This window comes from Rhamphochromis sp. 'chilingali' (genome assembly GCF_963969265.1).
Source record: "Rhamphochromis sp. 'chilingali' genome assembly, chromosome: 3".
Taxonomy (NCBI): domain Eukaryota; kingdom Metazoa; phylum Chordata; class Actinopteri; order Cichliformes; family Cichlidae; genus Rhamphochromis; species Rhamphochromis sp. 'chilingali'.
Window position 1 is genome coordinate 13,649,861 of NC_137931.1, and position 12,713 is coordinate 13,662,573.

Here is a 12,713-nt window from a genome sequence, read left to right on the forward strand (position 1 = left end):
AAAGACTACTGGGCACTGAATTCTGGGTAAACTGAGTAGCGGTTTGTGAAACAGGCTTAAGATTAAGCAGCGACTCCTTTTCCATAAACCACTTTGAAAATGTCAAATTAGAGGTTCTAACTGACAGCATCCTGCCGTGGGAAGAGACAGGTTGTCTCTCTCTGCTCTTCCCTGCAGTGAGACACTGAAGTGATGGAAAAAAGCTTATTAGATAAAAGTCAGCGGTGGGCACCCTGAGGTGACAGTGACATTTCCCTCAGTGAGTCGGAAGCTCATGCTGTTTACTAGCATTAACATCAGAATACTGACTACCATATACCATCGGACTGCAGGTTGAGATCAGTTGTTTTGAAAACTTGCAAGTGATAATTGGATTCAATCGAATAATCAGATCCATGACTGATGGAAGGTTTTCATTTACAGTTTGCACTCAGATTCCACCGACTGACATCACTACTGCATGTTTACCTTAGAGACCATCTGTTGGCATTTACGTCATTACTATTCCTCTGCAGGAACAGACGCTTCCTGCACCGTGACTCCAGTTCTTTAATTCTGTTTTAGAGAGTTTTAGGAGGAGATGCAAGCAGCCACAGTTTGTGCTGTCACTCTGTACAAAGATGTAGATGTAAAAAGGGATACAGGGGACATGTCCCCCCAAAAATGTGCGCATTTGTGATTTTTGTGTTTTCTTCACCAGAATGAAGAAAATGCAACAAACAAAATGTACTGGACCAGACTGTGTGGCAAGACCCCCGGTTTAACATCTTCTCTTCCCGTACCTCAATATTTGAATGAATCCTAAAGCCAAGCCAACACTTTTAAAAAAAAGACAGAATAGACATAACAACAAATTAAATCTGGGCATTAAAACTGTTACTCAGGCTGACCATTAGCTCCTTACAATGAATACACACGCACACACACACGCACACACACACACACACACACACACACACACAGTGCTGGTTAACAGTCACTAAAGCCGCTGAACATTAGCTCCTTACAATGAATACACACACACACACACACACACACACACACACGCACACACGCACACACACACGCACACACACACACACACACACACACACACACACACACACACACACACACACACACACACACACACACACACACACACACACACACACACACACACTCTGCTGGTTAACAGTCACTAAAGCCGCTGAACATTAGCCCCTAAAAAGGGAACCATTTTCTCCTGAGTAATGTTTGCTTAAGATTTTGGAGCCTTAAAATTAAAACACAACATCTCTGAGCCAGTTTAAAAGTCTCTTATGTAATAGAGGCCAATAGGCTTGATGCTGAATGCAGAGACTGTAGGAATATCAATAAATAGTGAAAGATGGACTAATTGAGGACTTGTTGAAAATAACTATTTTTTTTTATTCCTGGGCTCTGATATAGCAGCTTAACAGGATCCCCAGTTTAATATTCCTTATTGATTTTTTTTCTGGGGCTTGTTTTTTTTATTTTATTTGAAAAATAAGCAAAAGCATAAATCAAGTGCAAAGCTGTGTAGAAGATTCGAAGGATCACCTCAACATTGTTGAAAGACTCCCCCAGCGAGATGTTGTCACTAAACAGGAAGCTGTCTTCAGTGAGGGAGGAAGTTGCGTCTCGATCCCCGGAGTTCCCTGGGAAAGGCTTCGAGGTTTCCAGTGGTGAGGGTGTGCTGGGCATGCTCCCAGGTGTCTGGCTGCCGCTCTCTCCACCCTCATATGCCTGCAGATGGGACAAATCCAGCATCAAGCCCCCTGATTTTCCCACCACCCAGGGCTTGACGTGGGGCTGCGGCTCGGTGGAGGCAGAGGAAGACGGCGTATCCAACAGCGAGATGACGTCGCCATTCTCCAGGCTGTCCACAGAGCGGGTATCACTTATGCTGATCCGGTCATCCTCCACCCGGTCCAAGCGCCCAGCACTGCCCGCCTGTGCCCTCCTCTCCAACGGCAGCTCCAGACGGTTGCTACCGCCGCTGGTCCGGCTCAGCTCCAGGCTGCAGGTGCTGACAGTATCTGAGCTACGCAGCGCCAAGGACCCTTCGCCCCTTAGGTACAGCCGCATGAGGGTGTCCTGCCAACACTGCTGCTTTGAGATCTGAGCAGCAGCATCCTGTTGGGACTGAAGCAGCTGGTACACCTAAAGAGGAGGTAGTAGATTCAACTTTGAAGATGACAAAAAACAAAACAAAAATCTTCAAAGGCAAGCTGTAAGTTACAGATGGAAAGAACTTGAATTAAGGCTTTTAAACATCACCTCACTGGTATTACCTCACTAAACACTTACCTGACTGCAACTTTATGATTACTATCAGTAGAGTCCAGAGCTATTGAGGAATTATGTTCCTTTGTGAATTATGACCCAATCACTGTTAAAAAAGGAGGATAAGGCAGCGAGCGAGCAAGCGCTTGGGGACAGGGGGAAGGAAAAAACTCCCTTTGAATAGGAAGAAACTTGAGCAGAACCAGTCTCGGGGTCAAGCCAGAATTAACTCCCCTAAGTGACAAGGGTGTCTGCATTTTGGCCCATCTAGACGGTTACGCTCCTGCTTTGTGCTCCAGAGAACCCAGGTTCTCTAGGGAACATTCAAAAAGCTTTCCTCTGACTGGAAACACACTCACTTTCCAGTTTGAATGCAGTTTGAACAACTGTAAAGTTTTTGGCCATGCCATGGTATCTATGATTAATGCAGTGCCACTCTGACTGTTAAGGCTAAGAGCATTATGTCTATAACTTCCTTCTGTTCCCTGAAAGAGAGGAATGAGAGACATCACCAGGTTCCCCTGCAGCACATGTGGGCTCGGTGAATGGTTAGGGGTAACCATGATGACAGGCTGTGCAGGCAGGCCCATGCATATGTCAGCACAGGTCACACAGACCGTGATATTGCATACAATATATATTGTATGTCGTTCCTTTCCTTCAGGGAACAGAACATATAGACATAACAGTGTTTTTATTAATGTATTGTCAGTTAAGAAGGTGAGTTGTCTCAAAGCGCTTAAATTTTCAGGTAAAGACCCAACAGTATAACAGAGCGCCCCAACAATCAGATGATTCCCAGAATACAAGCACTTGGTGGCAGTGGGGAGGAAGAGAGCACGAACTGGAAACAAACGAGACAAAACACAAAACTACAAGAGAGAGTAGACAAACGTTAATAGTGGCATATAGATGCACACTGAAGGCTTTTCAGGGAACTTAAGACAACCTGATAATAAAATGTTTCAATAGTCCAGGCTGGAAGTCACAAATGCATGCACTTAGATTTTGCAGATGAAAGAAGGCAACGCTCGAGATTTGTTTAATGTGTGTAGTTGCTATACAGAGATCATATACCATGTTTTATCACTGCCTGTAACAGCAGGGCAACTAAAGTTATAACTGTTTCCTCTCAGCTGTTCATATGTTATTGATCTACTAATGTTCAATAATTATTTTAGACTAAATCATTCATCACTGTATTCTCTCTGCTGCTGATGTTTTCACATGGATGTGAGTATAATGCACTGATCTAAATGTGTGGAGGCGGCGAAAATAGTGGCAGTGAGTGCTGGAATTTTCCAGGCTTAAGCTGAGGACGCATTATTATTATCACTTCAATAAATAAAAAGGAAATAACGTATGAAGAGAAACAGAAAAAGGAAACAGAAAATATTGTGCAAAGGATTAGATACTGTGCACTGATTGCAGGAGTCATTTCCTGTGTGCTAATTTGCTAATAAATATGATGAATGGTGTGAGTGCAGCAGGTTTAAGTGCAGGTGTTCCCTCACCCTCTTGCCGACGATGAGTCGCACGCTGGGTCCGGCCCGGTGAGTGAGCTGGACCAAAGCCATCAGGTCCTTGTAGTTTACCACTTGATCTGCAGATTGTAGACACATATGCTTTTACATTGATCCAAGTATATTCAGTATTGGTTGGTTCATTGAAGTGCTAATGCATTATTTCCCCTCAGTGACCGAAATGTACAGCCTGTACCCCACCAATCTGTCCAAAGTATCTTTACCTGTCTCCATATAAATGCTTTTTGCCTTTAGCACCAGTGTGTTATCAGCGTGAAAGTATAATCCACAGTGCTTTTGTTTTTAAAGAATAACCAAGTTATGCATTATGCCAATCCTTTATGTTCCTATATGTGTACTTGTTTTCCTACTAAAGAAAAAAAAAAAAAGCACAAATTTTTAAAATGCACTGAAGCAAGCTCTGACCTGTATGGAGGACTTGGTTAAGGAGACAGCGGATCAGGGTGGGAGTGATGTGAAGTTCAGAGAAGAGCAGCGATAGACCGGAGTAACCCGCCTCCCTCAGCCGCAGTCGCTGCTTATTTTTCTCATAGAGCCGGTCGCAGCGCAACATTCGCTCAAACAACTGCACGAAGCGGAAGAGAATCACACAAATCAATGATTCTGAACATTTTTTAAAGTAACTGTGCTGAAACGGATGTAGGATATTCCTCTTCGGTAGTACTGGTGAATTCTCAGAATGTCATATTAACAAGCAGGCGGCTACATGCACAAACAGCATGTACACGCAAAAATGTGCATGAGTGTTTTCCAAGACAAAACAGAGCACAGGATCAGATCAGGAAGGCCAAGGCTAAAGTAAACCTCACAAACTCACTGATGTCAGTGCTAGCATGCATCAGCTGATGTCTGACACTGATATTAGTTTATCTTTATATATAAGATCCATTTCTCACCTTATTATTTAATATAAAACAGCAAATTTCAAAGTTTGCCTTTCTTATCACCATGGTGCATTATTTCTATTTAGAAACACCTAACTATATTAAGTTACAATCAACACTGATGACTGTGGATCTATGCTAAGACACTGAGATGGCTTTAATGACGCTTCTGTCACCTACCTTAAAGACAAGTTCTCGGAGTCGATCTGAGTGTTTGTTATTGAGGAGGAGAGCATAGCAGGAGTCAGCCGCCGCGGGTTCAAAGAGAAGCAGGAAGAGCTGGTCTTTGGCTGGGCTGCTCTGCAGAAGGCTCAGCAACAGCTCCAGCAGAGCACACAGCTGCAAAACAAACGACCACAGTTCACCCATCACATCTTCCAGTAAAGACTGTACTATACTTTCAATTTTCATATCATCTGCTGGTTTAGACACGTTTCATTTCTGCTTTAAGTGAACCTTTGCTGTTTCACATTGGTAGCAAAGCTATCTGCTATAAACTATACTACAAACCGTACATACCCAACAACACTTTTTAAGCCTGCTTTTAGCTGAGTTTTGATTTCACTGAGGACTATCTTTAGATATACTCTTTAAAAAAATCTAAATGTTCACAGAAAAAATTAATTAAGTGCGACATAAATAAGAAAGTGAGGGAGCAGATGCCTGGATCATCTGATTATGTTGACCATATGCTCACAGGAGGTGATGTAACCTTCCACATACAACTTTTTAAGTTTTCTTAAATGAAGTGGGACTCAAAAATTGGGGGAGAGGAGGAGGTTTGACGAGAACGGTAAATGGAAATCACCAAACTGTTGACAGTAAACAAGTCCAGTGAAAGGGTTATCTGCCGAGAGTCATAAAGGAAAACGGTTAATGTCAGTGTCAGCTAACAGCTGCTGATGGGTAATGCTGACTGAGAGGAAAATGTTTAAAAATAATGCAGAGAGAAAGAGAGAGGCCAGCAGAACAGCTGCCAGGTGGGAAACGAGCGTAAAGCTTCCTGTGCAGGCATCCCTGCACTTTGGTCTCATTGGGAAACACCATATCCTGCAGTGGAAGCTCCTCTCATTTCACACTGAAATCCTCTAAATGGCACATTGTTGGGATTATCCAGTTTCACAATTTATAGGTCACCTGGCAAGCAGGCGCTAATAATAACATGACCTACTCCAAATTTATTAAGATGCTGACCTGACATATTTCAGTCTTTATGATCCAACAAAACTACTGACTGGCTCACTGTAAGGCTGAGAAAGGATTAACCTTCTGTTCTTGGTGGATGCAGTACTCCCACAGTGAGGTTTCCATATTTTTGGGGGTGGGGTGGGGTATTGGTTTTTCCTGAGGACAATCCTATTAAGCTGAACGATTTAGCAAAACAACCAGGCAGAGGAAAAGAAGCAATTTCCTTAAAAAAAAATAAAAATAATAATAATAATAATATTTTGAGATTTCAGGGAAGCAGTTCCTCTCTGCTTCCTCTGATGTTTCTCAGGTTTATGCTAAAACTGGACCTCAACTATAAAATCCTAAATCTAACCTGATCTTCGTCTCCAATGGCAGCGATGTATCCCAGAATGCTCTGCATCTCCTCCTGCGACATGCCCTTACTAATATAGTACTTGATGAGGCTGCACAGAGATGCGCGGATGGTCCGAACGTCATCCTCGCTCAAGTCACTGTCTTTGTTAGTGTTCTTCCTAAAATATGGAAGAAATGACAATCAGTTCAAAGCCTGGCAAACAGATCCCCACCCACCCCCCACTGGAGTCTTACCCATAATAGAGGCGTATGGTGTCCACCAGAAACTGAACTCCATATTTCTTCCGGAACTGCTTCCTGTTGTCTTTGATGACAGTGGACATGTACTGGATATGACCTGCATTACAAATAAAGGGCACAAGATCTGTCTCATTAAGGAGCATAAACTCTGAAGACCCGCTGTTTTACATCTTTAATGCATTTTCATCGGTATTTAACTTTCACATAAGATCTTATTTCACTGGACACTGCTGATATCATCTGTTGCTATGAGTATCAAATCTCAAACATTTTATGAGACTCAAAATATGAGTTCTGCAGAAGACAAAAAACAACCAAACAAAAATAAACAAACATACACTTTACAATTTCAACTCTAATCTGAAAGGAATATGACTGACAATTCTGTCAGAGCTTCTTTAGTCAAAACAGCCAGACCAATGAAGGCTAAACTACTGAAGATAAAGTGTGAAGCTTGTGTTCCCGATGCAAATATGGAAAGCCAAAAGGCAGACAGCAGCAGTAAGGCTACCTGACAATAATGAAGCAATATATACAGTGGGGCAAAAAAGTATTTAGTCAGCCACCGATTGTGCAAGTTCCCCCACTTAAAATGATGACAGAGGTCAGTAATTTGCACCAGAGGTACACTTCAACTGTGAGAGACAGAATGTGAAAAAAAAAATCCATGAATCCACATGGTAGGATTTGTAAAGAATTTATTTGTAAATCAGGGTGGAAAATAAGTATTTGGTCAATAACAAAAATACAACTCAATACTTTGTAACATAACCTTTGTTGGCAATAACAGAGGTCAAACGTTTACTATAGGTCTTTACCAGGTTTGCACACACAGTAGCTGGTATTTTGGCCCATTCCTCCATGCAGATCTTCTCGAGAGCAGTGATGTTTTGGGGCTGTCGCCGAGCAACACGGACTTTCAACTCCCGCCACAGATTTTCTATGGGGTTGAGGTCTGGAGACTGGCTAGGCCACTCCAGGACTTTCAAATGCTTCTTACGGAGCCACTCCTTTGTTGCCCGGGCGGTGTGTTTTGGATCATTGTCATGTTGGAAGACCCAGCCTCGTTTCATCTTCAAAGTTCTCACTGATGGAAGGAGGTTTTGGCTCAAAATCTCACGATACATGGCCCCATTCATTCTGTCCTTAACACGGATCAGTCGTCCTGTCCCCTTGGCAGAAAAACAGCCCCATAGCATGATGTTTCCACCCCCATGCTTCACAGTAGGTATGGTGTTCTTGGGATGCAACTCAGTATTCTTCTTCCTCCGAACACGACGAGTTGAGTTTATACCAAAAAGTTCTACTTTGGTTTCATCTGACCACATGACATTCTCCCAATCCTCTGCTGTATCATCCATGTGCTCTCTGGCAAACTTCAGACGGGCCTGGACATGCACTGGCTTCAGCAGCGGAACACGTCTGGCACTGCGGGATTTGATTCCCTGCCGTTGTAGTGTGTTACTGATGGTGACCTTTGTTACTTTGGTCCCAGCTCTCTGCAGGTCATTCACCAGGTCCCCCCGTGTGGTTCTGGGATCTTTGCTCACCGTTCTCATGATCATTTTGACCCCACGGGATGAGATCTTGCGTGGAGCCCCAGATCGAGGGAGATTATCAGTGGTCTTGTATGTCTTCCATTTTCTGATGATTGCTCCCACAGTTGATTTTTTCACACCAAGCTGCTTGCCTATTGTAGATTCACTCTTCCCAGTCTGGTGCAGGTCTACAATACTTTTCCTGGTGTCCTTCCAAAGCTCTTTGGTCTTGGCCATGGCGGAGTTTGGAGTCTGACTGTTTGAGGCTGTGGACAGGTGTCTTTTATACAGATGATGAGTTCAAACAGGTGCCATTCATACAGGTAACGAGTGGGGGACAGAAAAGCTTCTTACAGAAGACGTTACAGGTCTGTGAGAGCCAGAGATTTTCCTTGTTTGAGGTGACCAAATACTTATTTTCCACCCTGATTTACGAATAAATTCTTTACAAATCCTACCATGTGGATTCATGGATTTTTTTTTTCACATTCTGTCTCTCACAGTTGAAGTGTACCTCTGGTGCAAATTACTGACCTCTGTCATCATTTTAAGTGGGGGAACTTGCACAATCGGTGGCTGACTAAATACTTTTTTGCCCCACTGTATATTTGTGTCTGCCAATACAAGTAAAGTCTGTGCATGGAAAAATGTATTGATTAAGCCAGAAATGGTATGAAATGGAAAGTCTAGGGTTGAGGTGTGTTGCAAAGTAGCTTGCAGAGGCAGCAGAAACTGCATGCAAGTTAAAGTTCCTTAAATAGGAAGAATATGACAAGCAATAGCTGAATGTGCACCTAGATCAGCTCATGTGCCTGGATTGTTAGCTGAGCTTGGCTCTGCTTCCTTGGTCTGGCTCAGAGTTACAGGACATGAACAGAGCATGAATCAAATGTAGAGTAGCTGCGTTTGTGACCCTGGTATTAAATACCTTGTTGTGTAGATGAGAAACTGTAAAATCATGTGTATTGAAACAATTATCAAAGGCACACAAATACAAATGTATAGATCTAACCTATGCGTAGCGGGAAGTCCCCTTTGTTCCAGATGTTGAAATTGAACAGCAGATGAGTGTGAAGCTGCTGCAGCAGAGCTTGATTCTTCTCATATGTCACTTGTTCTATCAGGAGCTGCACAGCAACCAGCACGCTGACGCCAACATGCCCAGCTGGCAGCTAAACACACACAAACATAACTATTAACTCAAACACTAACATGTTCAGACACCCATGAAAAATGATGACACGCAGAGGAAACACAGTACAGTTGACTACACGTATGATATGAAAATGCACCTTTTAAGAAACAAAGAAAAGCTTGTTATCAGGTCACCATAAAGCCATGTGACACCCATAACTCAGTACCCATAAACAGATAAGGGAAGAAGTAAGCATATTAGTGGATTATTTGGATACCATTTAAAGGGTGTGGTTACATCGCCTAGAGCAACTGTTACCACATCTAAGACACTTTCATTTAATCTCGGTCTCTGTGGAGGCTTTTATTTTCCATTGGTGTAAATGCTGACTCAGTCTCCTCGCTAAGTAAATAAATAGAGAGGGACTTGCACATGACAAAAGACTGAGGAGGAAAAGGAGGGTTTGGATTGGAGAGCTGAAGATTAAAGAACCAGCACACGAAGGGTCAAACAAAAGGACAAAAACACAGACAAGGAACAAACAGACGAAGCGACAGACAGGGACAAAAAGGATCGGAGGTGAAATAATTATAAAGAATACGTGGTCCTTTGTATCAGAAATCAAATGATGTCAGCCAGACAGTCTGAATTCCTCAGCTGTAAGCTCTTAGAGTCAAACTAATCCATACTGAATAGGATGAAAAACAAAAGAGGCTCATGGTCACTGGGCACAGCCTGGTTTAATTAATGTACTGCCTGAAATAAAATCTAATGGATGCTTTGCACCAAAAATACTATTAAAACATCCCTCTATACTAAAGGAAATGCTGACAGGATATGCTCAAACCTAACATAAGATGAAATGCATTTACTTTCACCAAAATCAGAAAATTTGACATTCTTTAAAGCGAGGCTATTCTGCTCATTTCAAGCTCCATATGTTTGTTTGTTTTTTTTTTATCTTTGGATGTTTTCTTGGACAAGAGATTCTAAATATTTCTTATTTATCTGGACCTTGGTCCAGCCCACCTGATTGGCTGCCCCTCATGAACAGGACGCTTAAACTGCAGGTGGGTGGAGCTTCTGTGCTCACTGACAGACATGCGTGCTTGAGATGACCATATTAGGCATGTCCTCTCTCTGACATCACACAGAGCCAAGTGTAGAAAAAACAAAACAAAACTGTAAATATAGAAAGTAACAATTTGCAGAATGAACTTGGTTTTATATTTAATTGTAAATATGTATCCACCCAAATTAGCCATATGCAAAATCATGCTTAAACCAAGACCTTCTGTAGCAGGGCTCCCAGTGTCCCGACGCCATGTAAGTACAGCAGATTCTCCTGGTTGATTGGGTGTCTCTGCAGAAAATGCTTCAGCACCAACAGGAATGTGGCTACCAGATTCTTCTCCAGGCGGGCCTCTGAGGTAGAAAATGTATCTCAGTTTATTTCCTTATTCTGCCCATTAACACAATTGTTTGTTTCATGACAAGGATTTGACAGTTGTATCAGAACAGACCTGAAGACCTGTTAGATGGGAGAATGACCCAATCGCCATCGGCTGGTGTGGTCACATCTGGGGTGATGAAATCAGATCCAGCTGTGGGATCATTCATCTGCTGATCAGGAGTCACGAAAGCCAACTGCTCCAGGATTGGGAAGAGAATTGGCAGGCCACCCACACAGTTGATCATGTCCTGCCAAAGATCAATATCATAGAGCTTAGTAGGGGGACGTGTGGTGCTCAGAATTGAAAAAGAAAGCTGAAAATTCAGCACCACTAAAGATGGTGGTCGTCCAACCCCTGCCTTCCCCCTAGTGGTCAAAATAAAAACTACAGATTTAAGGCACTTTACTTTTCATACCCAAAAGCTTTTTTTGTTCTCTAGATCAGCGGTCCCCAACCCCCGGGCCTCGAACCGGTACCGGTCCGTGAGTCGTTTGGTACCGGGCCACAAGAGTTGAGGCTCAGGTGTGAAATGTATGGTTTTCAGGGTTTTTATTGGTTTTCAGCGTTATTTTGTTACTGTTTTTATCGTTAATTCGGTTTTCCTGGGTCTTTTCACGTGTGTTATGAATAAATCTTATTTTTTTCGGTACCGGTACTAGTTTTATTTTGTTGTATTTATCCGCGACACCTTAAAGGCCGGTCCGTGAAAATATTGTCAGGCATAAACCGGTCCGTGGCGCAAAAAGGTTGGGGACCGCTGATGTAGAACACAGATTTGGATGATTAATTTATTCAAGTGCTCTGTTGGGATATGTCAGAAACTGATGTCAGCATTGTGGACTGAGCCAAAGTCATAATATCCTCAGGAACGTCTGTGGACTAAAGCTTTTAAAACATTATTTTGGGACAAACTTACCAAACATTCTACATGATTTGACCAGTTTTCACACAAACTCCAGAACGTGTAAGGAGAATCATTTCAGGCACTGTCCAAAGTTACCCTCCCACAGGCAGCACATCAAACACAGCCAACCAACCAATCACAGCACTTTAAAGACCAAGCCACATTTTACATTGATTCAATTCTTCTTCCTTTTTTTTTTTAAATAAACTTTAAGCATCAATGGCCTTGATTTCATTCTAAAAATAGCTGCTGAGAGGGAAGATGTGCTTCTAGAAGGACCTTCAGTTCATTTTAAAATAGTGTGTATATTACATCCATGCAGTACAAGCACAAATACTCCACTGGCCATAAAACTTTTCCATGACAGCACGAGTTTCAGTTTCCGCCCACCTTGATATCCCAGTTAACGACTTTGTTCCCTGTCAGGCGTCCGTGGAGCATGTTTGGAGACAGGTCCAGGCAGATGGGGTTTCTGCAGGCCTGTTAACAAAAGGACTTTGTTTAGTTAGCAGGTAAAGTTTCAGCTAAACACAAACAAAAGGAAGTGATGTAACCCCAGAGAATCCCATCTGCTGCTACACACAGCTGATTCTAAGAAGGCGTGGCTGAGACAGTAATCACAGTAAGCACCTTGGGTGAGTAGTGCAGCAACAATTTAGCTGAAAGGTCCCCAAGCTCTGATTCTTGGGCTTTAAATGGAGAGATGCAGTTTGGACCTGTGCAGAAAAAAACCTTAAGTTATAAAACTGATTCAAACCACATTCTTGTTCAATTTTTTCTTCTTTACATTTATTTTTAATTTTGCACCTCTTCCATAATTTCGCATCACTTACCAGCACTACAGATGGCTTTTATGTGGTTCTGCTGCAGTGGTTCATGAAACACCATGACACTTCCTAGCTGGCCCTGCAGGGACGTGGGGCTTCCCCACTCGCTATCCTGAGTGCCCGCTGAGATTAGCTTAGTCACAGACTCAGGCTTCCCTCCCAGGAGGCCTCCCCAGGTGTGAGGGGACAGGATGCCGCCCAGTGACGAGCGAGTGGTAGGGGTGGTGGCCGAGGAGAAGGGAGGGTCTGGGATCTGGGAGGGTGGAGGAGTGGTGGTGCGCTGGCCTGCTGAGCCGATGCAACAGGAGGTGAACGGCTGCAGGAAGAGTAAAGCAGAAGAATGTGGGAAACAA

The 12,713-nt window shown here is 43.0% G+C and overlaps 1 protein-coding gene across 4 annotated transcripts in view; it reads right to left on the reverse strand.

Annotated features, from left to right (window-relative positions):
• nbeal1 (neurobeachin-like 1) overlaps positions 1–12,713 on the reverse strand; it is a 61,269-nt gene that overhangs the window by 13,602 nt on the left and 34,954 nt on the right. For all 4 annotated transcript variants that reach the window (XM_080878934.1, XM_080878935.1, XM_080878933.1 and 1 more), the window contains 12 exons: positions 12,367–12,676; positions 12,164–12,249; positions 11,924–12,013; positions 10,699–10,876; positions 10,467–10,600; positions 9,053–9,212; positions 6,497–6,599; positions 6,261–6,420; positions 4,898–5,056; positions 4,239–4,398; positions 3,804–3,892; positions 1,564–2,166 (listed from right to left, as the gene is read on the reverse strand). In XM_080878934.1, the coding sequence (XP_080735060.1) occupies positions 1,564–2,166; positions 3,804–3,892; positions 4,239–4,398; positions 4,898–5,056; positions 6,261–6,420; positions 6,497–6,599; positions 9,053–9,212; positions 10,467–10,600; positions 10,699–10,876; positions 11,924–12,013; positions 12,164–12,249; positions 12,367–12,676 (2,232 nt within the window). The remainder of the gene's footprint in view (positions 1–1,563; positions 2,167–3,803; positions 3,893–4,238; positions 4,399–4,897; positions 5,057–6,260; positions 6,421–6,496; positions 6,600–9,052; positions 9,213–10,466; positions 10,601–10,698; positions 10,877–11,923; positions 12,014–12,163; positions 12,250–12,366; positions 12,677–12,713) is intronic.